The sequence below is a fragment of the Astatotilapia calliptera genome, chromosome 11 (genome assembly GCF_900246225.1).
Source record: "Astatotilapia calliptera chromosome 11, fAstCal1.2, whole genome shotgun sequence".
Taxonomy (NCBI): Eukaryota; Metazoa; Chordata; class Actinopteri; order Cichliformes; family Cichlidae; genus Astatotilapia; species Astatotilapia calliptera.
The window spans coordinates 30,584,183-30,608,691 of record NC_039312.1 but is presented as its reverse complement, the minus strand read 5'-3'; the positions used below and the strand labels follow the sequence as shown (position 1 = coordinate 30,608,691).

The 24,509-nt window shown below is 39.2% G+C and overlaps 2 protein-coding genes across 5 annotated transcripts in view; both read right to left on the bottom strand.

Moving 5' to 3' along the window:
• Window positions 1-20,061, bottom strand: part of crppa (CDP-L-ribitol pyrophosphorylase A) — a 60,187-nt gene extending 40,126 nt beyond the window's left edge. For 3 of the 4 annotated variants that reach the window (XM_026184233.1, XM_026184235.1, XM_026184234.1), the window contains exons 1-5: window positions 19,639-20,061; window positions 15,965-16,238; window positions 9,363-9,512; window positions 2,855-2,959; window positions 1,710-1,755 (exon numbers count right to left, since the gene is read on the bottom strand). In XM_026184233.1, coding sequence (XP_026040018.1) covers window positions 1,710-1,755; window positions 2,855-2,959; window positions 9,363-9,512; window positions 15,965-16,238; window positions 19,639-19,874 — 811 coding nt within the window. In that variant the 5' untranslated portion in view covers window positions 19,875-20,061. Of the gene's footprint in view, window positions 1-1,709; window positions 1,756-2,854; window positions 2,960-9,362; window positions 9,513-15,964; window positions 16,239-16,850; window positions 16,877-19,638 lie in introns of those variants that run through there. The other variant, XM_026184236.1, reaches the window with a different exon arrangement.
• An 812-nt stretch (window positions 20,062-20,873) lies between these two features.
• On the bottom strand, window positions 20,874-23,594 carry sostdc1a (sclerostin domain containing 1a). Its single transcript, XM_026184920.1, has 2 exons — window positions 23,267-23,594; window positions 20,874-21,925 (listed from the first exon to the last, which is right to left on the bottom strand). Exons 1-2 carry the CDS (start codon window positions 23,469-23,471, stop codon window positions 21,480-21,482), a joined length of 651 nt encoding a protein of 216 aa, XP_026040705.1. The 5' UTR covers window positions 23,472-23,594; the 3' UTR covers window positions 20,874-21,479.
• Between the last annotated feature and the right edge of the window lie 915 nt (window positions 23,595-24,509).

The following is a 24,509-nucleotide window of genomic DNA, read 5'->3' as shown; positions in this document are numbered from 1 at the left end:
CATCACTGATCATTTTTTCTCGAGAGTTATTTCTGTAAATTTACATCTTTGTTGTCAGTTTGTGTGGGAAAACGTAGCTTATAGACACCCAGACCCTCAGCTACCCTCCATCACCCACTGGACATGGATAAGCAGCAGTTACAAATAGGCGGCAGTCAGAGAGAGACTCGCCCCCAGCTTTTGGCCATTCCTGTGGGGAAATGTGGACTGACAAGCAAATCGACAGCTTTAGGTTTCACAATCAAACAAGTCTTCACTACAACAAACCAAGCCCTCACTTTTGCAGATATTGCACCAATTTCTCATCTACTTCCCTCATTTGTAAAGAAAAGCAGAAGATACCTGAAATCCTCTACTTGAGTTGTCTGAATCAAACTGCACTAAAATAAGGTAGGATCCATACACTTTGCCATAGTTTCAAAACAAGAAAATAAACTTACTCAAAGTCAAAGTTCTTTCCTCAGTATGAAAATGAAAGATACACTTGCAAACTTGTTCTACTTTAAAAGCTTATCAGGAGAGGCGAGCACCAAATGTAATACATAGCTAATTATGACATTACACGCTGACACAATACTGCGCTTCTTCAGGTGACACTTTATGTTTGGTAGTAATATGCAGTGCTCCCTTATTCGCAAGGGTCTGCCAGCCCGGGGCAAACAACATATTACTTACATTGCACGCTCAAAATGCTAAAAATAGCTATAAAAATAGCACTGTAGACAAAGCCTGATTCCTACTTTTCATAGTTATGACAATTAATTTATAGAAAAAAGTATTTGTGAAGTTTTATTATTTTTCCTGAATTCGTTAAAGTTAAAGCTAACAAATACTGAACAGCAGCAAGTCCAACATGACTACCTCAATTTGACTTTTATCTTAATTTTAGTGATGGCAAACAGCGTCACCTACTGTGTTGTGGGCCCTTTGAGGATTCAAAGGAGGACTACAAATCAAAATTAAAAGTCCATAGATAGAAATAACACAATTTCACTGTGACATTCATCCCATTGCACACTACTGCTGCAGCAAAAAAAAAGTAAGACTAAATATATTGTTGTTATTTGAAAGCCTTCTGTAGAGTAGCCATAAATGTTCAAACAAACACACACACACTCTGTGGTGGCTCTATGCAATCACACAGAAATGCAAACACAAATTGAAGCTCTCGTCAGTTTCTTGTACTGACAGATATGAGAACTTTTTTCCACGTCCTTTCTAAAAATCAAACAATGAATTCATTCACTTCAGAGGCTCTGAGAATAATCACTTATGTCATCATCAAACAGGTACTTGTTGGTCCAGGTGCTGGCGGGGTGAAATATAGTGCTGTGTTTATTTCCATTTCTCTGATTATGATAGTCTCCCTTGTCCTGACTTGCTTTCTATAGTACTCACTGACTGTGTAAATCCATAGTGTTCATCCCAGGCTAAACAATACTACAAAGAATTTCTTCCTTTGAAAACAATAGCCTATTTTAATTCAATGTCACCTATTCACAACTCCAGACCACACAAAAAGAATGTAGACACTCCTACACTGCTTATTTCTGACCATTTAACCTGTGTGAGAAGACCTAGTGGAATCAACCATTCATGTCTACCTGTCAGCATACACATTTTATATAAGTAAGAGGATGAAAAACTATTGTACTTTGTACTGTACATACAGGAAGTTCTATGAAAGCATATCCACAAAAGAAACTCACCTTTGATAATGGACTCTGCGGCAGCCAAATCCCGTTTGTAGGTCACCTGGAGGACAAAATAACTTGGGTTTATCCAGTCAGTTTACCCAAATGAGAGAAAGGAACGTTTTATTTATGGAGATCTGTGCACATTGTTTCAGTTTTATGTGCAGAGATTTTCAGATATCTGCTCCCAGAAACTCGCTGGAATCTTATCTGTGAGCTACACTGACAATTGAGCTGATTATGTTGCTTTTTAAAGGTTTTCTCAGATTATTAGAAATATTCTCTGAGTAAAATTAATGTGTTCATCAAATACAAAACAAGCCATACATGTGTTTTTCCAAAAACAACAACAACCCGTTTAGCTTCAATCAATGATTTGGACCTCAGATTTGGACTTTCCTCCAGTTTTTATGTCATGATGCACTTTCACATCTCTAAAGATTATTCAAATGAGACAATATGATAGTAACTCTGTAACTTCCAGTGGAATAAGCAGCATTTTAAGTATTTAGAAAATTTATTTGACTGAAGAAGATAGCACTTCTGTTAGTTTGCCATAGAATATGTTCCTACTTTGAAAGTAAAACTGAGGTGCTCAAACAACACCACAAATGTATCCCTTGTGCAAAAACAATATCATCTGAGACTACACTCTGTTTTGTAATGCATTATCTCACAGTTTCATAACACATGTACGATTCTTGATTTAGTTTTTGACTCCATAAATATTCAAACTACCTGCTAAAAAAAGGGTTAGCGATCCATCGTAACTCTGACTCAGTGGGTCACTGTTGTGCTGCTTTGAGCACCGCAAAGTAAATTCAACCTGTTATAATGGAGCAGAGCCTTCAGCATGTAAAACCAAATTGCCTTCATATCAAGTTAACATTACGTCTAACTAAAAAAACACACGTCATTAAGAATGGATCACACAGAAAACTGAGAAGAAAACGTTAATACAGTAGTTAGCCTAATTTCTATATGCTTATCCTGGATGTCACAGTCAATTTATGTGTGTTTCCTTTTTTGCCAGCACCCACAAACTTTCAATTCATGATTTATCTTTACTCATTTGATAAATCAGTGGCGTGCAGTTGTGCTAGCCAAAATGTCACAAAATCCTCGATCCCAAACCCAAAGCAGGCCCCTGGCGAGCTCACCTTCCACAGTGTTGGCGGACCCTCAATGAGCTTGGCATTGGTGCCACAGTACTGCAGAGCCAGATGGAGACACTCTGTGCCAAACTCGAAGTCTGACTCACTGCACTGCAGAGGGGACACAAGAGAGAGCAGATGCTGTGGACGGTCGCTGACACCAGTGTATTTCCATCAAACTCAGCGGAATGAAGGTACCACCACAGTGTATGCTCTGCTTCACATAAAATATGTTCTTACTAACAGATTTTTACAAAAGTTTGAAAATGTTCTGTTTTGTAATCCTCCTTTTACCACAATCTGAGTTGAGTAACAGGACGATTACTCATATTTAAAGAGCCAGTAAAGGACAAGCAGAAACCTCAGGGTTGAAAAATGAATCCAACACATAAATGTCAAAAACTGCAATTCCTCCAGCTGGACACTTGAGGCTGCCTGACTTAGTTCCCATAAACTACCAGGTTAAAATGCCCAACTTTAGAGCAGAAATAAGCAGGTTTACAGGTAGGTATGGGTAGTTTCCTACTTCATAACATTTCATTAAGAATATTTCAGTGAGTAAATTATAACTCACCAGTCTGAATGTTGTTAAGGTCTCTATTTTTGTTAGATAAGGGTGTGGACCACTTTGATTAACAGTCATACCCACAACTCTCAGCCTGTGTTTGTGGTGCTGGGGCCTTTGGAAGCTTTCTTAATTGAATTAATATAGTGCGCTTTGAAGTAGAGAGCATCCAAATAGTATGTGCTCGAATCTTGCACCAATTAGCAGGTACTGCCAGCAGCCAAATATGGTCATCTCTACCTTAAAAAAAAAAAAACCCACGGCATTGTTAAAACACACACTTATCCAGTCCTTTGATGAAGTCATCATGGCTACATCCATCTTTTAGACATAATCTATAGTAGAGGGGCTAAAAATATTAGATTCATGCCTTTGTTGTGAAATCTCAGACAGTGACTGCCAAAACCGTTTTCACCATGCCAGCTAATATCAGAATTATACCAGACAAGAGCCATTTTCAAGCAGTCTTTGTGAAAAGCAGCCCATGCAGAAAGCAAACAGCATTACTTTTCTTCATTGATCCAATCTTCAACACCTACAGTAAAACAAATGTTGCCTAAATCAAAACAAAAAGCTTGAAGAGCAACCACTGAGTGGCTTAATCAATCACTTGTTGTATTGTTTGGAGTTTTAAATCATATGTGCTGCCAGAGAGAAATATCTTGTCTTGGGACATCAAAAACACATCCAAACTGTTTATCCTCTGAGGAACGTGAAGAATTAATTAACTCAGTAAATTTCACATCAGCCAGAAAATTTGATTTTTGGCTTCTACTATTGTTCCCAGTATTTGTGGACATGTGGTCATTATACCTTGAGATGCTTGTCCATGGCCTATGGGGAACCTAAACTTGATTATACCAATTACCAAAATCATAATAAACAACCCCCTGGAGACATTTCATTTCCAACCCAAATTTCCTAGAGATTTTACATGTAGTTGTTGAGAAAGTTCATTGTGCACCAAATTCTTAAACTAGCGAACTAAATGATGACTTCTACGATTTCTACGCTAAGCAGAAGCACCAAATGTGAAACAGTTCTTATAGATACTTCTTGCGTTGACTCTTTTTATTGGTTTGAAAGATTTTAGTTAACTTAGTGCACCTGTGTTTAAGAATTATCTTACATTTTTATTACTAAAAGACTTCAGGTACAATCTAATTTATTATGTACTGCTGGTATGATGTGCAAATTGCTAAATAAGGTACTTCTTTCCTCTGGGCGCTCCTCAGATAAGTTGGCTTTGTGCAACACAGGTTAGACGTTCAGCTGAAAAGATTTCCATATCTGGAGCCTTTTATTTCACTCTCCATACTGTGACAATGTTTACACAGTAAAGGTTTCATAAAACAAAGCTGCCGTCACCACATTTTTCAACGGATGCTTCACAGGACGTTGTTTTCTTTGGCTAATGCGCTCTTGGAATTGTAACCCTCTTATCTTTCTGAAATAAGATTTAAAATGTGCAACACTGGTTTCATCAGGTTCATAAGACATTTTCCCACATTGTTGTGGGAGATGTGAAATGTTTTATTTGCTGCTGAAGATGTGGTGTACAGAGGTTTTAGAGGAGCTTTTTTTGGTTATTTTGTCGAGGTTAAAAGGTTAGCAGGCTCTGAGGTTTTCGCCTGAAAGAAATTCCTATAACAATAAATAAATTGTTAAAGGAATGACCAAAATTGTACGTCTCACAACTGTATCTTTTTTACACTGCAGTGTAAGGACTTCAAAGACTGGTGGATCTTAAAAGTAACCTAGTGAATCGGGTTTTTTGGTTTGAGTTTTATAGTTTAGGGATTTTTTGTTTGCAATTCAACTTAGCTTCCAGAGAGATTATCCCTCTTTCAGTTTAGTTTTCATTGTTTTGAAAGACTTTAGCTTTAGTTTTACTCTTATATGTTACAGCGTGAGTTTTAGTTTAGGTTGGAGTATACGCTACATGGAAAAAAGCATTGGCCATCTACACATTACGCCTACAGAAGCTGCTTGACAATGGAAACCCATGCCTTGAAGGTCCCTGCACACAGTTTTATGCTGATGTTAATACCAGTGTAGGATAGGATCTCTGCAATTACAGTGTTACCAAAGTCTTTTATTCCCTGTATGCTTCAGCACTCAGTCACTCTGTAACTCTATGTGGTCTGTCACTTCACTTACACAATATATTACAGTACCACACTCAGATTTCATGAACTCTGTAGACCAGTGGTTCCCAAACTTTTTTTGCTAGGCCCCCCTTGGTTTTACAATAAAAATGTTCGCGCCCCCTCACCTTTCAAACTCCATTGTGGTTTATTTCACATCTCAACCATTTAGTAAACAATTAAGCAGATACAAGTAAACTGCAATAAATTAGAGGTAGTAATAAAATACATTACTAACTCTTACAATACGCCCACACCTACATGGGTATTTTTAAAAACGCAGCTGTTTGGGTCTTTCGTCCACACGTAAACGGCGTTTCGAATCACTGAAAACTGAGATTTTTTAAAACTCATTTTTTGCGTTTACGTGTGGACGAGGAATACAGAGTTCATCACGCAACGTCAAAGGTATGTGCCTTTTTTCACGTCACGCTGTGCGCCACGTTATTGTTTACATGAGATGAATTGCAGAATGGCAGATAGAGACAAAATACTGTTAATCTGACTATCTGCAGGTTTTATATACACATGCAGTTACTGTTCCTCCAGACTGCATGGCTAGGTCACTGAATGTATACACCTGCAGCAATGGGACTGAAAAGACCTGAATTCAGAGATTAATAGGTGCTGTAATTTTGTCCATGTAGTGTAGTTTTCAGCGGCACAATTTAAGTGTCTGAAAACATGGATTACATTAAAAATGACCGACTCACAGTAATGTAAAGGTCACAGTTGCAATAAAGATAATCACTAAAGCCTCCTCAGGATGGTTTTCTTGTTTTGACTAAATTGACCGAGACTAAAACTCAAGTCATTGTCTATACATACATTTAATTTTAATTAGCTATCTTAAGAACACAGTACTGTTTTACTTAGTTTTTATTATTTCAGTTTAAAAAATAAAAAGTTTAGCTTTAATTAGGCAAAAAAGACCTTGGGTTATAGCAAAGAGTTGCTTAAGAACACATCCAGCAGATACGAACCAACATTAAACAGCACTGAATAACAATATCAACTCCAAGGAAAATACTTCCATATTTAGCTGCTAAATTCTTCACTAACTGTGTCTGCTTGCTGTTTGGGTCAAAGCAGGTAAAGTGCAATGGGTTTATATGAGATTTTTTGCTGTCTGTTGCTGGAAACTATGCTGATTAGAGCAATTAGACTAATGTTCTAGTGTTTTTATGTCCTTGTTACTCTGTGTCATTTCCCTCCCTAAACTCATTAGAGTTAATTTTACCAATGAATATTTTATTTGTGCTTTGCTGGCTCCGTTTCTGAAGATCACATGCAAGTTTGGATTGAGGCGATGAGGTTTTCTCTACTACAAAGACAAATTCAGGCTACCTGAGATTATAGCAGGGTAATATTTTATCAAGCTATAAAAGAGAGGGGAGTCTTTTATATCTGGGACCATGGAACTGCAGAGAGAAATTACAGCAGAAATATGCTCTTGGTTTTGTGGTAATTTAACCTTTAGCATTTTCTCCTGGTACAAAGGCTCTTGCTGGGGACTGGATAAAGTGTCCTCCCTTTTGTCTTTTCAGCCCTGAGTTCTTCTGCTTTCAATAGATGTCACACTACAAATGAGCAGCTCTAGAGATTTTTCATGTGCATGTCCTAGAGTCTTAACCTGACAGATACCTTACACTTTCCCTTCTTTTGAAAAGTTTGAAAAGGAGGCGAGGGGGACGCAATCTTACTCGACCTCCTTCTCCAGTGTGCCTTGAAAATACTGCAGAAAAGTGAGCTCATTTTCTGAGAAGGCCAAAGCCAACAGGCCTCTCAGAGCAATCTGAAGATCCATGTGTGCCAGGAGTAAAAATAACTGCAGACACACAGCGCTCCAATTTAAGGCATACTTAACGTCTTAGCTCAAAGTTTGCCGTGCCCTTGAAAAAAGTGGCTATCGGAAGAACCATCTAATGAAGTAAAGGTTGAAATAGCAAACTGGAAGCGTCTGAAAAATAAATAAGGTCAACTTCATCGACTTAAGTTTCACATTTCGTTGGCCCACTACGTTTTAGCAATAAACTTCTGCTTTCACAGAACAATTAATGCATTTACAGTTTACGTCAGCGTATAATTCTTTCCATTTTTCAGGTACACATAGTAAAACACCCTATACATGCGAGAACATTAATCTGAATCCACCTAGACGTTCCGTGTAATTTCAGTCCTATGTTACCATTTTTCCAACTTAGCCTTTGTTCACTTTTGTTCCACAAACTAATCTTCTGCACTGTGGCAGAATATAATCGTGTGTGATTTCTTTCCTAGATGCAGATGAGGCCAAGAGAAAGTGATAGCACCCATGCCACAAGCTCTTCAGAGTAAAACCCTGCAGGTTCTGGCATATCAGCTGAACCATGAAGGACTATAAGGGTCCGTTATGATGTATGGGAATCATAAAGCCCTTTGTCATCCAACTCATGTAAGCTTTAGTGCATAAATCTCAATCTGTCATTTTAGAAGATTTCCCAGATGGTTTTTAGTAATTATTTGACACCACAAATAAGTCACACATGCCTGCAGGACTTAACCATCTATCCTGTGATATGTTTATACAAAATTTATACAAAAATGTACTTTTACTTTTTTCATCTCAGGCAACAAGCTCCGACTGCGAGCATAGAAGGACCACTACTTTCTATTTACATGCAGCAGCAAATCAAAAGGAAGTTTCTTAAAAGATAGGGGAATCCACTGGAAAATCAATGAGGTTGGGCTAAGGAAATTTCTATTGTTATTTATAAAGTTGCGACAATTCTGTGGCATCAAGTAATATTTTCTCTGGTTGAAAATACCATTGTACTAACAGCTAAAATTAATCTTTAGCAAAACAGTCTAAGGACCTTGGAAAGAAAAGTGTCTAGACTTCTTCAGATTTCTTGAAGACGTTTCATCTCTCATCCAAGAAGCTTCTTCAGCTCTAAGAGCAATTGGTAAAGAGTCCCAGATTTTAAGCCCTATGGGAGTGTCCCCCGAGAGGGTCATGGACCCCCTATTGATCCTCTACCACACACAAGCCAAGGTCTGAAGATCACAATCAACCAGGGTTTCAAGTGAACCCATTGTGAAGTCTAGCCCCACCCTATCATGTGATTTCCTGAGGTCAACAGGCCCAGGATGTGAGTGGACATTAAGGGGTCTGAGCAGGGATCTCAAAACTGGATTATAGATGGCAGACAGTTGGTGCCGTAAACCACCGCCTCTGTTCAAAGATGGCCGTTCACAGTGGACATAGATGGCTTCTTTCACTCGTCTTTCAAACCATATTTCTTCTCTGTCCAAAATGTGAACGTTGTGTATGAAGTACAAGGTGGAAAAACAAAGACCAAAACTGGAAGAGATAAACTGTGGTTAAACATCAATATTTAAACTGATGTGTACCCTCAGTCACCTTTGAAAGTGGGGTGAGGAGCCAGCCTTCACAGAAAAGAGCCAAATATGGTGAAAAAGGCACACAGTTACAGACGCTCTGTCCTGAAAGGAATTACAAAACAAACTACAAGAAAAAGAAAAGCTCAAATCCAGCTTGTTTTTCCACCTCCCACACTTGACCAATCAATGTGTGAAGTGGGTGTTACAGAAATGGTCGCACACAGACCTGTGTTTACAGCAAGACTTGACAGCCAAGTATTTCGTATTTTCCTTTTTGTAAACTGAAATCTTAGCTAAATACAGAATGTCAGGTTTCTTTTTATCGTGCATATAACTGCATCAAACCAGAAAGACCCAAAACAAGATGCCTCAAACAGCCCATTTGTTTGTTAAAGATACATCAGATTATAGGTCCTACCCTCTGATAGGCCTGAGAGATGACATCATATGTAAATCCTTGAGGCATCTCGCTGGCTCTGTACTTGGCTCTCTCCAAAGAGTGGTCTAGGTAGCCCTCGGATGTGGTGGCGATTACTGTGGAAACAAGAGGTCGGATAGCTCCCGCTGCCTGTTTGGACAAAAGACAAAGCATTTAGGTTAACGTATTTGTGCTCAATAGTTCACAAGGACAGAATGTATAAGAGAAAAAAGAGAACAAGAAAAGCTCTGTAAACAATGAAGTCAGTCCCAAACTATCTTCAAAAGAACATGAAATAATTTCATGCTATAAAAGCAGTGTTATCTTGAGCTTTGGAATGTAATTTCACAGTTAGCATGCATATGTATGGAACATTTCTGCATACATATATACCTGACTGCCATAAAGCTCGCTGTAAAAACTATCACAGATGCTTCTAACAATTTTTAACTCATTCACTGCCATTGACGTCTATAGCCGTCAATGGCAGTGAATGAGTCAATGGGTTTAACTCATTCACTGCCAATGGCTGGCAGTGAATGAGTTAATAGTTTTTGAAGGGAGACTAGAGAAAAAACAAAAAGCCTTTTACGAGAAAGCATACTGGGAGCACACTGATACATATCTATCAACATATTCATGCAAAAATACACAGAAAAATTAAAATATCTAGACAGGAAAATCCTCAATAAAACAAGGATCACATTTGCTTCCAAACGCATAAGTAAGGCACAATTAAATCCAAATATTTAAGGTAAATGTCGTGAATAAGTACATTCACATGTACACATACTTAGACACACTCAAGGGAACCAAAAATATTCACACAAGGCAGTGTGCAATGAGCTGATGGTGCCACAAATCAGTCTGACCAAATACTGTGTGACTATACAGTTCTACAGAACAGAGAGAGGAACAGACAGAAACACTTAAAAGAGGAAAATCAGAGTTTTTCTAGCACATGCAGTTACCTTCCATCAAAGCAAAAGTCTATAGTGAGTTAATGTCAACGCTTTAGTATAACGTTTGCCCTTTATGATCAAAGTGTGACCTTTAAAACAATATTACTAAACATGTACATGAATCATGAAATATTGCTATACAAGTAGTAAACTGGCCTTCACTTCAGATATTTTTTCATCAAATAATTCTGATTATTTTTCAGCCAAGAGTGAAAATTTCGAGGACAGAACATTTCCTTGATCACATGAGCTGGCAGCTTCACAGTAACAATAAATCCATCGTAACCAGAACAGCCAGAGTACGCACTACACACTCTGCACTTCCTCCCTTGGATATTTAAAATAATAACAACTTCTGAGATAATATTTTCATCTCTCTGTGGCAGATTGAAGACAGACTCCAGGAGTAGGCATTCAGCAAGCCTGTGTGGAAGAAACAAATGAAAGGAAAGCAAACATGTGTTTCTGCATGTTACACACGCTGTTAGAATCAAAATTAATCTGTTACGTTTTAGTAGAGACAGGCTTTCTATCATGAGCGTGGACACAGGCAGGATAATGAAGACCAGATCGTCCGCTGTGAATGCACGTCACATAGCACGCATGGACTCTCAGAAACACCACAAATGTTTGACCTGTGTAAAGGAGCGCTTGCTTTTTTCATAACCTGTGTGACCTCTCTCAGTTTGGGTTCTTCAATCATGACTCATAATGGAGCTAATCTGTGAGTTTCTTCATCAACGAGGCCGTGGCTTCGGCCTAAATGTTTTCTGCATGTTACCAGTGACATAAACACCACCGCCAAGAGCAATGGAGCTGTCGGTCTCATAAACAGTTTATGAGAAGATGGATTCATCTGGTTTTAAAGGGGTGAGTGAAAGGTGCAATCAAAAACACTTTGGTTTTTCTTTGACGGGAGAACTTGAACTTCTTGTATTTTAGTGTGTGGCTAACTTTCTTGTACTCCTCACAGAAAAATAAAACAGCAGGATGTCTGATGTGTTTACACCATGTGCTTTAATTGGCCTTCTCTGGTTTTCTGCTAAAGCACAAGAAAAAATGAAGTATGCACTAAAGTTGCAATTTCATTTAGGTACGCTTTCCAAGCGTGAGGAACGAGTGGCTTTCATGGTTTTTCCTCTTTTTGCAGGAGGATTAAGATCTTTCTCTCTCCTGTGATGAAAACAGAGGTTTCCTGAATACGTACCAGATTTTTCATGATATGACAATTTCTGAGATTTAAATACACAACTATGCACCAGCAAAGTGAAACTTGCCGAAAGAAATCTGTGTGTTTTACCTTACTATAAAGATTATTTAATTTATTCTGACTTTATTCTGCCTTTTACTATATATATATATATATATATATATATATATATATATATATATATATATATATATAAATAATTTTTATTATACAACATTAATATTAACCATATTAACATTGCAGTAATGGACAGGATTACATTTGAGAAGGTTGGAAGTTGTTTGTTGTGGACGCTGGGATTTGTAATGAGTTATGGGATGTGTCGTTCCTTTACTGTTAAACATAAATATGTCTTTTTTAAGTCATAAGTCACCTTGCAGTTGTTTTTTGTTGTTGTTTTGGTTTAAGACTTAAAATTCATAGATTTATAAATTTTTTATGTTTCAGTGAAGAAAATCAATGGGAAATTCACCTCATTCATTGGGGAATTCAATTAATGGGAAATTCAGCTAGAGCCACTAATAGTCGTTCTTCTTCTAGGGCCCTGTGCTTCGTACGTCGCTTACTACATCCAAGATCAAATGAAACATCCAAGACCAAACCATCGCGCTAACCGTGAGCGCGCTAATCCGGTTCCCCGAACACACCTGCTGTTGACGATTAGTACAGCTGGATGAAGTAATGTGCGATCACTGGGTGCCGTAAAAGGGGATACGCATCGATAGCAGAAACAGTGATCGGCAACCCTCTGATTGGTCGGCGAAAATGTCGAAGGAGTGCGCTCGGCTCGGTATTTTTCGGCAGCAGAGCAAGAACTCCTGAGTGAGGGATTTCAGGAGTTTCAGAGTTAAATCAGAACGCAAGGGAACACTGCAAAGGCTGCAAAAGCAAGGAGAGAGGGCTGGCAGAAAGTTGCTGACAAATTAAACTCGTAAGTAATTTAATAATAATAATAATAATATATTGGATTTATATAGCGCTTTTCAAGGCACCCAAAGCGCTTTACAATGCCACTATTCAGTCACTCTCACATTCACACACTGGTGGAGGCAGCTACAGGTGTAGCCACAGCTGCCCTGGGGCAGACTGACAGAAGCGAGGCTGCCATATCGCGCCATCGGCCCCTCTGGCCAACACCAGCAGGCGGTAGGGTAGATTTATTATATTACACTATATTATCCAATATTATATTACATTATATTATATTGTTATATTATATCCTCTTTCACATTAGAGCCACAACAGGACCCACTAGAACATGGGAACAAGTAAAAGTGAAATATAAGAATATTCTACAGAATGGTAATATCTATCACTTATATTGCTTTTCGTCTCTTGGAATGAGACCCTGAAATAATCTGTTTGTTTGTTCATAACAGCAACCAAGAAAAGGGCAGAGCAAAAAAAGACAGGTGGTGGTCCTGCACCCCCTCGTCAACAAGTTGGTTAAGTAAATAATACCCTCACGGGGAAATCGATATCTCTCAATGAGCACACTGTCGCGCTGAGCTAAAGGATCCTGTCTATCCCGCAATATACGCTGGATTCTGAGGACTCTCCTTATCAATCTTGCACCTTCCGCAATGGGTGGCTCGCGTAAACGGACAGGACATGGCTGCAACAGGCTTCCCAAATCCACCTTCGCTTTTATAGCCGTGGTCTCTCATCTTGATTACACGAAGTAATTTACAATTACTACTCTGAAATATGAATTACATCTGTAATAATCACATACATGTAATAGAATGTTAATAGTACATTTCCCTTTTTTAGGAAATGACCTGTATGTATCTGTGTGACATCAATAAAAGGATCAGGTGCTGCATTATCTTTAGTTACATTGATGTTATTTATTTATGGTGAAACAGTGGTGGAATATCGCTGTTGCTTTCGTATAAATGAAGTGGACATACCTGCGTGGCCGCGATCTAATCCTGTTTACATAAAGTAAACCTGCTCCCGAGCAGGTTTACGCTTACGGCTCTGTTGCTATGACAGCAAGTCCCGGATGAGCTTCGGGGAACCGAACGATCCAGGATCACGCGAAATCGTCAACAATCTAATCCAGCTAACTCACTTAGCGCGGTACGAAGAACAGGCCCTAGGTGTGTTGTTTACGACAACAGAGAACACGTTTGTAATGAAAATAACTGTGTATGCTCAGCAGACACTGGGTTTCACCGCAAACCCAGTGTCTGCTGAGCACATAGCAGACACACCAGTGGTGTCCAATCCTGCCTTCAACCTGCCATCGCTGTTAGATACACTCTGCTGTTTTGTATGCGTTTACAGTCATGTGGTACTTAACCTTCACATCTAATGACATCTGTCCTAATGATGCCACTATTATTCAAATCAAATCAAAATGTATTTCCATAGCACATAATAATACAACAAAGTTGACCAAAGTGCTTCACAGTCGGTCAGAGCAATAGCATAAGACAGAATACAAAAGAAACAGTTAAAAGGAGGGCAGGAAACAATATGACAATTGTTTGAAACAAAAACTAGCCACGAAATAACATACTAGTTTGAATCAAAAGCCCGACTAAAATAATACGTTTTAAGACGCAATTTAAAAGACTCGGAAGAACGAATATAAGGAGGGAGGTTATTTCAGAGTCTGGGAGCTATGACTGCAAAGGCCCGATCACCTCTGGACTTCAGACGAGACCTCGGTTGCGTCAGGAGCTTTTGATTGGAAGATCTAAGTGCCTTGTTAGGGATATACAAATGAAGGAGTTCGCATAGATAGCTGGGAGCCAAATTGTTTAAAATTTTAAAGGTAAGCAAAAGAATTTTGAAATTGATACGATAATCAACGGGGGGCCAATGTAGGTTGGCTAAAACTGGTGTGATGTGGGCAGAATTTCTAGTACCAGCTAAGAGACGCACAGCTGCGTTTTGAACTAACTGGAGCTGGTGAATAGAGGAAGATGAGAGGCCCGAGTAGAGAGAATTAGTAGTCTAATTTGGAAGTGATAAGAGCATGAATGAGCTTTTCAAGGTCCTTCAAAGGAAGTTATGGCTTTGCTTTAGATATCTGACGTAGCTGGTAGAAACTGCTTTTTACCACAGAGGAGATTTGTTTCTCGAGTTTAAAAGAGCTGTCCAACCTTACACTGCTATTAATGTAATGGCAGTGTAAGACTCAAAAGTGGTGGTGGCAGGACGGGTAGAGAAGATGGAAACACCATAGAAAAATGAGGAAGTTTTGTTTTAGAACCTAGCTTTAAGTAATGACTCCTTCCTAGTTGACGGTAGCACCTTCAGATATCCTGTTTTTGTCATTGTTTTTTTGACGTGATTTATGTTTGACTGATGTTTATTTTTAAATATAACATTGTTTATATGTTGGTTTTATGTATTATACTTTCCCAGTGGCTCTTGTTTGTGTTTAGCTGATTATTCAGGACGTGCAGTTTAGGTTTGTGGTTCTATGTTTGGGTTAGTATTTACTTTACTATTCTTAACAGTTGCTGTTTCCATTCTGTTCCTCCAGTCTTGTCTCTGTTTTCTTTTGCCTTTTAGTGTTCCACTGCCTTGCTGTTTCCATGTTTAGTTGTTTTATTTCCTGTTTTATTTTGATAGTGGTTTGTTTGTATCTTGTGTACATCTACTGTATTGTGTTTAACCTTCCCCCTGCTCGTTGTCTAGATTGCTTTCAGCAGTGTTTAGTTCCCCATCTGTTTCTCCTTCCCTCGTTACCTCTCATGTATATATTGTTACAGTCTTCCTGCCGAGCTGTGTGCTCCCTAGCTCTGTATTCTTTTCCCTATAGATAAGCGAGTCGAGTTAGGCCGAGTACCTTTCCTGTATACTTTGCCAGGTTTTCTCCTGCAGAGGCTCGGTGGTGGACAGAGTCATTCCACTGACTGATCTGTGCAGGGTTTGCATTATACCTCAAGTAAGCCTGAGCGTCATCTCTCTCTACCTCCTCGGAATGACACCTCCAGGTTTCCATTTGTTGTTTGCTTTGATGCCCAGACCACCTCACTTACACTTCACTTATCTATGCCTCCATGCCACGACTTATACCTCTGATTCCTCAGATGTCATGTTTATTATTTTTTACTTTTGTAAATTAAAGTATTACTGGCATCACAACCAATGTTGTCTTCCCTCTTTTTTACTGGCTATGAGCCAGCTTGTGTACATATTAACATTTGAAGATATTTTAAGAACAATCATTACAAGGCAGAAGCAAAAGAGGAACATACACACAGAGGATGATTACATGACCATGTAACAGATTACTCCAGGAAAGGTCAGATTTGAGGTGCTGGAAATAAGACAATCTAAGGATGAAAACTCTGTTCCAAACAACACACAAAATAAGCAGCAAATGTAACAACATGTTGGGTGGATTTCAGGTCAGGTTCCAATACGTGATTAATCTTTTAAATATTAATCATTTTAGTCACACTAACCCCTTGTTCCTTGGCAGCCATTGCTATCTTGCACAGAAAATCCTCCTCCACAAAAGGCCGAACAGCATCATGTATGATGACAACCTTCGGTCTGCCCACTGCTGGCCTCTCCTCCTCACCCAGAGCCAGGACTCCATTACATATCGACCTGTGACGCGTCGAGCCTCCTGGCACCGCACGAACCTTTCTGTGCTTAAACCGCTGGATGATGTCCGTCATCAGGTCCATGTTTTCTTTGGCAACAGCGACCACAATGCTTTGGATCCATGGCATACTGCAAGAAAAAGAAACATCAGGTCAGAAATGCCTGATTTGTAAACTGAGCCCTCAGATGGAGAATTGGGACTGCAAGTAGAGCAGGGTGATATGGCCAAAAATATTTATCACGATATATATTTGAAAATTTGCGATAACGATATAACCGACGATATAATTGATGCGAGACAAAATACAACTCCACAACATTACTAGCGCAAAAAGACAACCTTCCATTTATTTTCACTTAAACAAGAAGCTGGTTTTTATGTACATTAAAGCTTTATAAAAATGTAACAGTGCAAATGCAAATTCCTTGCTGAAAGTTTAACCAAAAGGCATTTCCAGTAGAAATGGGCTGGCATATCCTGAGCATAACCACGTATAATATGGTTATATGGTTAAAAAGAGGTGCTTTGCAACATTAAACTGCAGTGTGCAGTACGCATTTTTCGGACCATAAGGTGCACGGGATTATAAGGCACATTAAGCGAAACAAAGCAGTCAGATAAATCAAACTTTATTAAACTCATTCTTCTTGCTTCCTCCACTTCTGTACCATTGATTCATTAATGTTGAATTCTCTGCAGCTGCTCTATTCCCATGTTGTTGCAGTATATTAATGACTAACCTCGTATTGTGGATGGATTATCTCAGTTGTTCTCCTGACTGAAGTTTGGTCCGTTTACAACATCCTGCCATGCGATTGCATTTGTCTCTAACCAGGAAGAACCTTCACGTTAACTTTTATAAGTGGAAAAGTGTTAGTGTTCGTCCTCCAGCTTCACTGTTTATGTTATGCTAACATAGCTGTGTCGCTAGCGATCACGTAGCACATCATTATATACCAGCTAGCCCAACTTCAGTAACCCTACAAACGTCACTGCTGTTTAGTTTCCTGTCTTCATTTATGTTGGAAGTGATAGCAGAGCTGTACGTTTGATTTTTTTCAGAAATCTCTCAGTCAGAACATGCAATATCATGCTTAGGTAACTAGCGAAACTAGCGAGCTAACTTCCGCTAGCTTCCTGCTAACTTCTAACTCCGTTAAATGTAATAACTTTTGTTCTCATGGATGCCTGGAAGTTAAACTTTATAGTTACACCTGGTAAAGCAGCAATGCTGATCGTTTTATTAAAGATGAAAGAATTTAGAAAGTTTTTAACTCTAAGTGATGCTGCAGTGTTGTTTGACCTGAAGAATACGGAGTTTAGGACCCAGATTACTCCCAGATTTAAGAGCATCTTAGTCCGACAAATATGACAATAACAACGGCCGCTTGCATGTTCTGCAAAAAAATGTGCTTTGTTGTGTATCTGATGGACAAACACCAAAGCAGTTCCACATCACGGAAGTTGCACCATTTTTACAAACCAATTCTGGTTCATCTGTTTCACTCAACAATCGGCCATGTGCGTATGAAAACAAAGGCACTGCGCATGCGCGTTTTACTCCCATTCTATCGCGATATTTCATTTTCCTATCGTTGCCTAACATTATACCGGTATTACCGTGAACGGTATAATATGGCCCAGCCCTAACTGCAAGTACTCAAATATTTAGTATTTTTTAGGCTGTGTAATGTGGAAAAAGTCAGGAAAGATTTGAAAAGTTCCCAAAACACTGGATGACATTTTCTGACCACTTAAACATGTATAATATAAATATGTATAATATTTATATGACAATTAACACGCTAAAAATGCTTGTTTTAATTTTATTTTAGCTTAAAGTACTCTTATTATTTAGTAAAACATATGCATTTGGGTAAAAAATAGTATAGTTGTTTCTCTTGCAAACAGTTTACATTAAATTCACATACTTGACTTAAATAGGAAAGTAGCCCCAAGAGACCGTTAGCTTAGCATGGAGAAGTGAAGTGGGGGGACTAGTGGATGTCCACTAGTTCAAAAATCTGCCAGCCAGCACCTTTTTTTTATAACTATAATGTATCATCTCATCTTTTATAGAAAATTAAAAGCTTTGGATCTTAATGTTAAACCAAGCTAATAAGGTACTACCTGCAGCTGTAGCTGATTGTAAAATGCATGAAAAACATGAACAAAATAAAAGTTCTGGGTTCAAATAAGCCACTTTTTACCAGCAAACTGGCAGCCCCTGACCCCTGGCAGCCTCCCTGTAACCTCGAGGAGGGGCACACAGGCTGTGTCTTTTCTGCTTGTTAATTTTCTGACAGGCACATAAACTGACAACAAGCTAGGAGACACATCAGATTTCAAAAACCAGCTGTCTTGGTATTGTTGTAATGGAGGTCAAACAATGATCACAACACAGAGTAGCTCCATCTTTTCATCACTTTAGTTATTGAGCCAAAAATCTGTAGAAAATATGTTTGTTTGCTGAACAAAAATACCCTAATGCTTTGACAATCATAAATTGAGTAAAATAAAAAAATTGAGTGAGCAGATTTTACTCCTACAAAGGTTAATAAGTCACAAAAATGTCTCTGGTGTATCAGAATGAGGCACCAAATTGGACAAAGCATGTGAAAGGGTACAAACACTTAATGGACTGTTATAGGTTGAAAAAGAAAGGTAGAATTAACATGCTAGAAAAGCTGAAGGAGCATGACAGAGAAAAAGTTATCAATTGACCCCCTCTGCCAGTTGTGCAAAATTTAGCTAATCCCAATATGCATGCAAAGAAAAATCTTCTGGAACAAAAAAAAATATTATGCAACTTATTTCCAAGTAATTATTTTCCTCATACTGCATCAGTACATAGGGCTGTTCAATATAACGATATATATCGGATGACGACATAAAAACTTCTATTGTAAAAATAGAAGTTCTACAGTACACCTGATCTTAGGGTTCAGTCGCCTGCAAAGCATAACATTTATGTATGCCACATCTGCACATCAAATAGAGGACTGCGTAAAACAAGTGACCAGATTTAGATTTTTTCAGTACAGCTCCTTTTCAAATGGATAGGGATGACTGCTGTATTAGGGCTGAAAATGCATGAGTGGGAATGAGATATTTTTCTATTTTAAATTATTTTCATAACTAATGGAAGCCAGGAAATGTACTGAAAATAGAAATGATCCACAATTTTTGTGCATATGTCACAAAATAGGAGAATATGCCCACCATATTTGCTGAAGCCAAAGCAAATACTCAAATTGCCAAAGCTGTTTTCTTTTGAATTAGAAACCAGGATTCCCCCCAATTTCAGTATTTATATATATTTTTAATATGATTATTAATGAGCAATCAGATATTGACTGTACTGTGCACTGCGGGGGCCCAACGATTAAATATTGCCCATGGGCCACCCGAGCCACTAATCCGGCCATGGTGGTAGTAGCTGAGGCATTTTTCCTTCTGTTTCCGTGTCTCCCTAATAACTAACGGGGATTGAATCTTGTCGCCTCTCCTATCGTAGACGTTTCCTACCTCTCGAAAGCCTGAATAGTGTAGCTTATGAGCGGTCTGCCAAGAAACGTGCAGAACTGTTTTGGTGTCTGTAGTCCCGTTCTTTCTCCGGTGCCTCCGGCAGGAAGAACCACCGATACAGGGAAGTCCACGCAGCGTTCTGCCGAGTGGTGGTCGCTCTTCCCGGCCTCGCACATTGTGAAAATCCGGGGATGAGCGGGCCTGTGCGGTTCACAGTTATCACCCCGCGTGTTCATATTACTGACCTCAATATGTTTACAGATAGGGGTGTGAGGGGTTTCACTGTAGGTTACTTTCCAAAGCTATCCATTCCCTTCTGATGGGCGGGGTGGGTAAGATACCGAAAACGTGGATGGAAAAGAGGAAAAGGGGGAACCACCGCTGTGAAGCGGGCAGATTATCGATGGCGAACACTTCCGGTGAACGCTTCAAAATAAATATAAAAGCGTTTGAAAGTTGCAAATGTAAAATTTATGAACTTACAACAGCTCGTAGAGTATTTATTTTGATTTTAAAAAGTTAACTACACTTCACAACAGAGGATTAAAGGTAACAGTTTGTGAACTTCGCTTTGTGAAGTTTATGTGACTTGAAGAAAAGTAAGAAAACAGTGTTTTCCCTTTAATATGTGGTCCTTAAAGAGGAAAACGCAGGATGTAAAAGAGAGAACTTTTAGAAATACTTACATTTGTGCACCTATAATGTACTTTTTATTCTATGCATTCATTTGTACGTATGTCTTTCTGGTTTCCAAAAAAGTCCAGGGGATTTTTATTTTTGATTAACACAATTAGCCCGGTAATTCCCTAATGTTAACAATACTCAAACTATTTAATTGAGTCCAGAAGCATCATAATCAGTTTCATCTACTGTTCTTTCATTTATTGTTTGTATTAGTATAATTTAAACGTTACGGTGTTTAATTTCCCATTTTAGTAAAGTAGTAATTCCAAAAAAGAATTATGGGAAATATTTGCTCCTGTCCGCAGGACCACTGGTCAGGACTGGGAGGTCCTAATTCCTGAGATGTTTCAAGACCATTTACACTGCAGATAGGTGGAAATGTGTTTATGGCAGAAATCATGCTATATGCCAGTGCTGAATCCATCCAGCTTTCTTACCTGAAAAATATAAATTTATTGGTGCATTTTATGTCCGAGGCTTTTTAAGTTTTAATGAGAGCCCTCTTGAAAATGAAACACATCAAACCAAAAATTCCTACTAGAAACAACACATATGATTAAAAAAAAAAAGGATATTTATTTCATACAATGTTATTTTTACACGACTGATTGATGACAAAGCTTTTTCCAGAGGATTCACCCACATGCTGACTGCACTTAAGCCACACTTATCAGGTTCGCTGCCAAATAAAATATATTACATCATAAATCTTACATGGTAAAATTTTATACAAATGGACATACTTTATAAAGCATGAATTTTATATATGTACATCTATTTACACAATATTATTTTAAGATGTTGGGTAGTGTTTATTGGTGTTGGCGCTTCGTTAGTTAAAGATCTCCATCTGCATATCAAATGACTATATGAACACATGCACAGGGCTAGAGGACAGTCTATGCATGGTTCATGGCTGGAGAACATTCTGCAGACAAGTCCTGGTCATATTAGCTTTAAGCATGTGGATTAAAATGTCAAGAAAAGTTCTCAGAGTCCTGCTTGGAGTTCTTCATCATGGTGAGGAACCAGTTCACATAAATCAAGTCCCAGTCACACACATATAATCCACAACTGCTGTTTCTGGATGTCGTGTCTTAACATCACTGAGACAAAACTTCTTGAGGTTTAGAGTCACTCTGCATGTTCAGTGTCTCTCAGGGTTCAGTCTCGTGCCAGTTTTCACTCAGCCTGTTCTTCCCCGACCTTCTCTTGCTCTTAGATTTGTGTTTGTGGAGAAGCCTCGGTGGCGACAGGGCCGACTCCTCAAACTTGTTTCCGGATTCATTGTGTTGTCTCGAGTACCTCTTGCACTTGCAGGAGGTGACCACTGTAATCTTGTAAGTTCTTGTGCTGCCATCCTGGCACTGCAGCTGGATGCGCTGGGTACGGGTCTTGTCATTGACGCACCGCCAGTCCTGGTTGCTGCTCCGTCGATTCCAGAACCTTCTGCCATGGGTTCCGCCAATCCAGTTTTCCAGCATCTGAGCTGGGAGACACTCGCCTGCACACACCAACTCCTTGATGGGGTTGATGCTGGTGCAGTGACCATCAGAGATGTACTTAGTGGACCTCAGTTCTCTGCATCCAATTTGACTTTGCTCTGTAGGCAGAAACAAAGACGTGTGAGAATATGAAGAAATATATGTAGGCAGCTAGACAGAAACTGGGCTGCAACAAATTATTTGACTATTAGTTACTTCACAGATTTCTTTGTGTACTCTTTTTGAAAGTGAAAAATAAAAGCAGAAGATTCTCACAGTTGCAAAGCTCCAATCAAGTGCTATACTTAGAGTTTTTGCTTTCCTTGCAGAACAATTTTGCATCTCTAGTTTTTGGTCTGATTGAAGATTACCCCCATTGTACTAGTCATAAGTCCTTTTGCAGCCTCTGGCAAGTCACACGATACAAGAGGAGCACCCTGACATTTCTACTTCAGTAATTACAGCACTGTGAAACAGAAAAACTCTCTTCTTTAAATCTGGGAAGCGGGTCTACTTCTGTACAGCAACATTATTCTCCCGTAGGCTACAAACAGTGTCCCACTGCTCTCCCCTCTGTCACTGTAACCCAAGCTTGAGTCCATTGAAACAACTCCATATACAATGCCCTCCCTTCTCAGTGACAGTGTTTGATGAATGAAGGAAGGCTCCAGCCTGATCTCTCCCTCCCTTTTGCCACTTCACCCCCTCCCCGTTTAGTAATCCGCCACAATGGTATGGGAGAACACTTTCATCCAGTCCGCTGCTCGGCCTGATAGAGCCTTGCATCCCTGTCTGGACCCCAGCCAATCAGGTGTGTGTTACACTGAGCAATATATCACTGGGGGGGGGGGGGGGGGGGGGTTGGTGTGCTCAAATTCACTGCATTCACTGCCCATCTTTCCCTTTTATAACACCCCTAAATTTGCTCCATGTCTTTCCAGTCTAGACACTCCGATAAGCTTCCAGTCATGTCTGCAAACTGGTGATGATTTAGTGTAAAATAATCCCTTTTAAGAATGTAGGAATGTGTAAATGGGAACAGTATGGTGATGATGGGATTAAGTGCCTGATTAAAAGACATTTGATCTTTGTGGTTTAAAAAGCATTATAACCTGATCTTCATAAACTGGTTTTAGTTGTAGTTGCAAACACCTTTTCATAGAGAAGAATAACTAGATAAATTAAAAACGTTCAAGCTTCTAAAGATGCAAAAACAGTCTACAATGTGCTAAAGGCACACATGGTAGGATATATTCGCATATCATGCGAAACACCTCCAAACATCAGAAATTTACAATAAGCAATTTAAAAAAAAAACACACATTCTGCAACAAAGCAGAACCTTTTTCTCTAAAGTAAGTTTAAAGCAGAATAAACTTCATTGCAAACTCCAAAAATACCAAAGCAGAGGAGCATCCTCTGGTCCTCTGAAACAAGATGCGTCCCTTCACTCCACTCACCGCTTCTGTCGTGCGCCGCGCTGCCCGCTCCTCTCCCGCCGGTTCGTGGACGGTTCATGGAGACGTTGCTTTGGACCTCCGGCACCGGGGCGCTCACGTGAGAGAACAGGAGCTCCGTTGCGTCGTTCTTGAAGGCTTGGCAACTCCTCAGCAGGATGCAAAACAAGAAGAGGGAATGGCAAGACTCGTGCGCGCTGAGATGCATGGCTGCGTTTGGGGACAGAGAGAGTGTGTAACGTTGGAAACGAGAAGCAGTCGCCTCTTATAAGCGAACCGATGCTGAGGGACACATGTGAGGGCAGTGGGTTTTATATAGCCCGCCCGCCTCTCGCTTTGGCAGCTTCTCAGGTGCGTTTCATCGAGAAGATTTGATTGGTCGCCAAAAGTATACCCCAGTAAGACAACCCCGCCCAGTTTTTTATTTTTCATTTTGGAGAGCTAAACAGTATGCAGAAAGGGTGATGAGCATGATGGGATTATGTGAGCAGTTGGCACATCAACAGGTTTTGCTGATTCACTTAAACATTCAGATTCAGTTTGGGCTAAATTAACAAACAGCAGTAAACAGAAATATAATGCTCCCAAGTTTCCACAGCTCTGACCTTTATCGGCATAAAAACTAATTTCTGACTCAGCCAAATAAGAACAGCAATTACAGGCACAGTGTGGGTAAAACTATCTTTGGGATTTCATTAAAGAAATTTCATCATGATTCAGAATAATTCTTTATAATCTCATTTGTCATACCAGAATCAAGTGAATGGAAACAAGATTACAAGTTTGCATGTATTCTTTGGAGACGGCGTACCAAAATCAAATATCAGAGAGCTTAACCTTTAATTTAATCTGCTACAGGAGGGCAGAAAAGCCAAGAAATGCTGATTAGATTGGAAGTCCATTGCAGCTTTTTGTCTGAATTTGAGTTAGCTGAATGCAATAGTTTAGCTATACAGCTTAAATACAGAGAATAAGTCAAAACAGATAAATCATATAAAACTTTTCCATTCTCGAGAAAAGGCAGCTGAGTAGTCAGTCCTTTTTTATTAGAGATCAGGAATGATTCTGACTTCCAAAACGTTCTTAAATCAGATTTGTTCCTCTGCTTAAGAAAAAAGAAAAAGGGCTCTATTGTGTGCCAGTGTTTTGAAGTAATAGTTTCACTGAGGTGTCATACAATAAGACTGACTGCTACTGGGTTCCCATAATAAACAGATTAGCTTTTAGTGACTCCTGCTGTTGATAT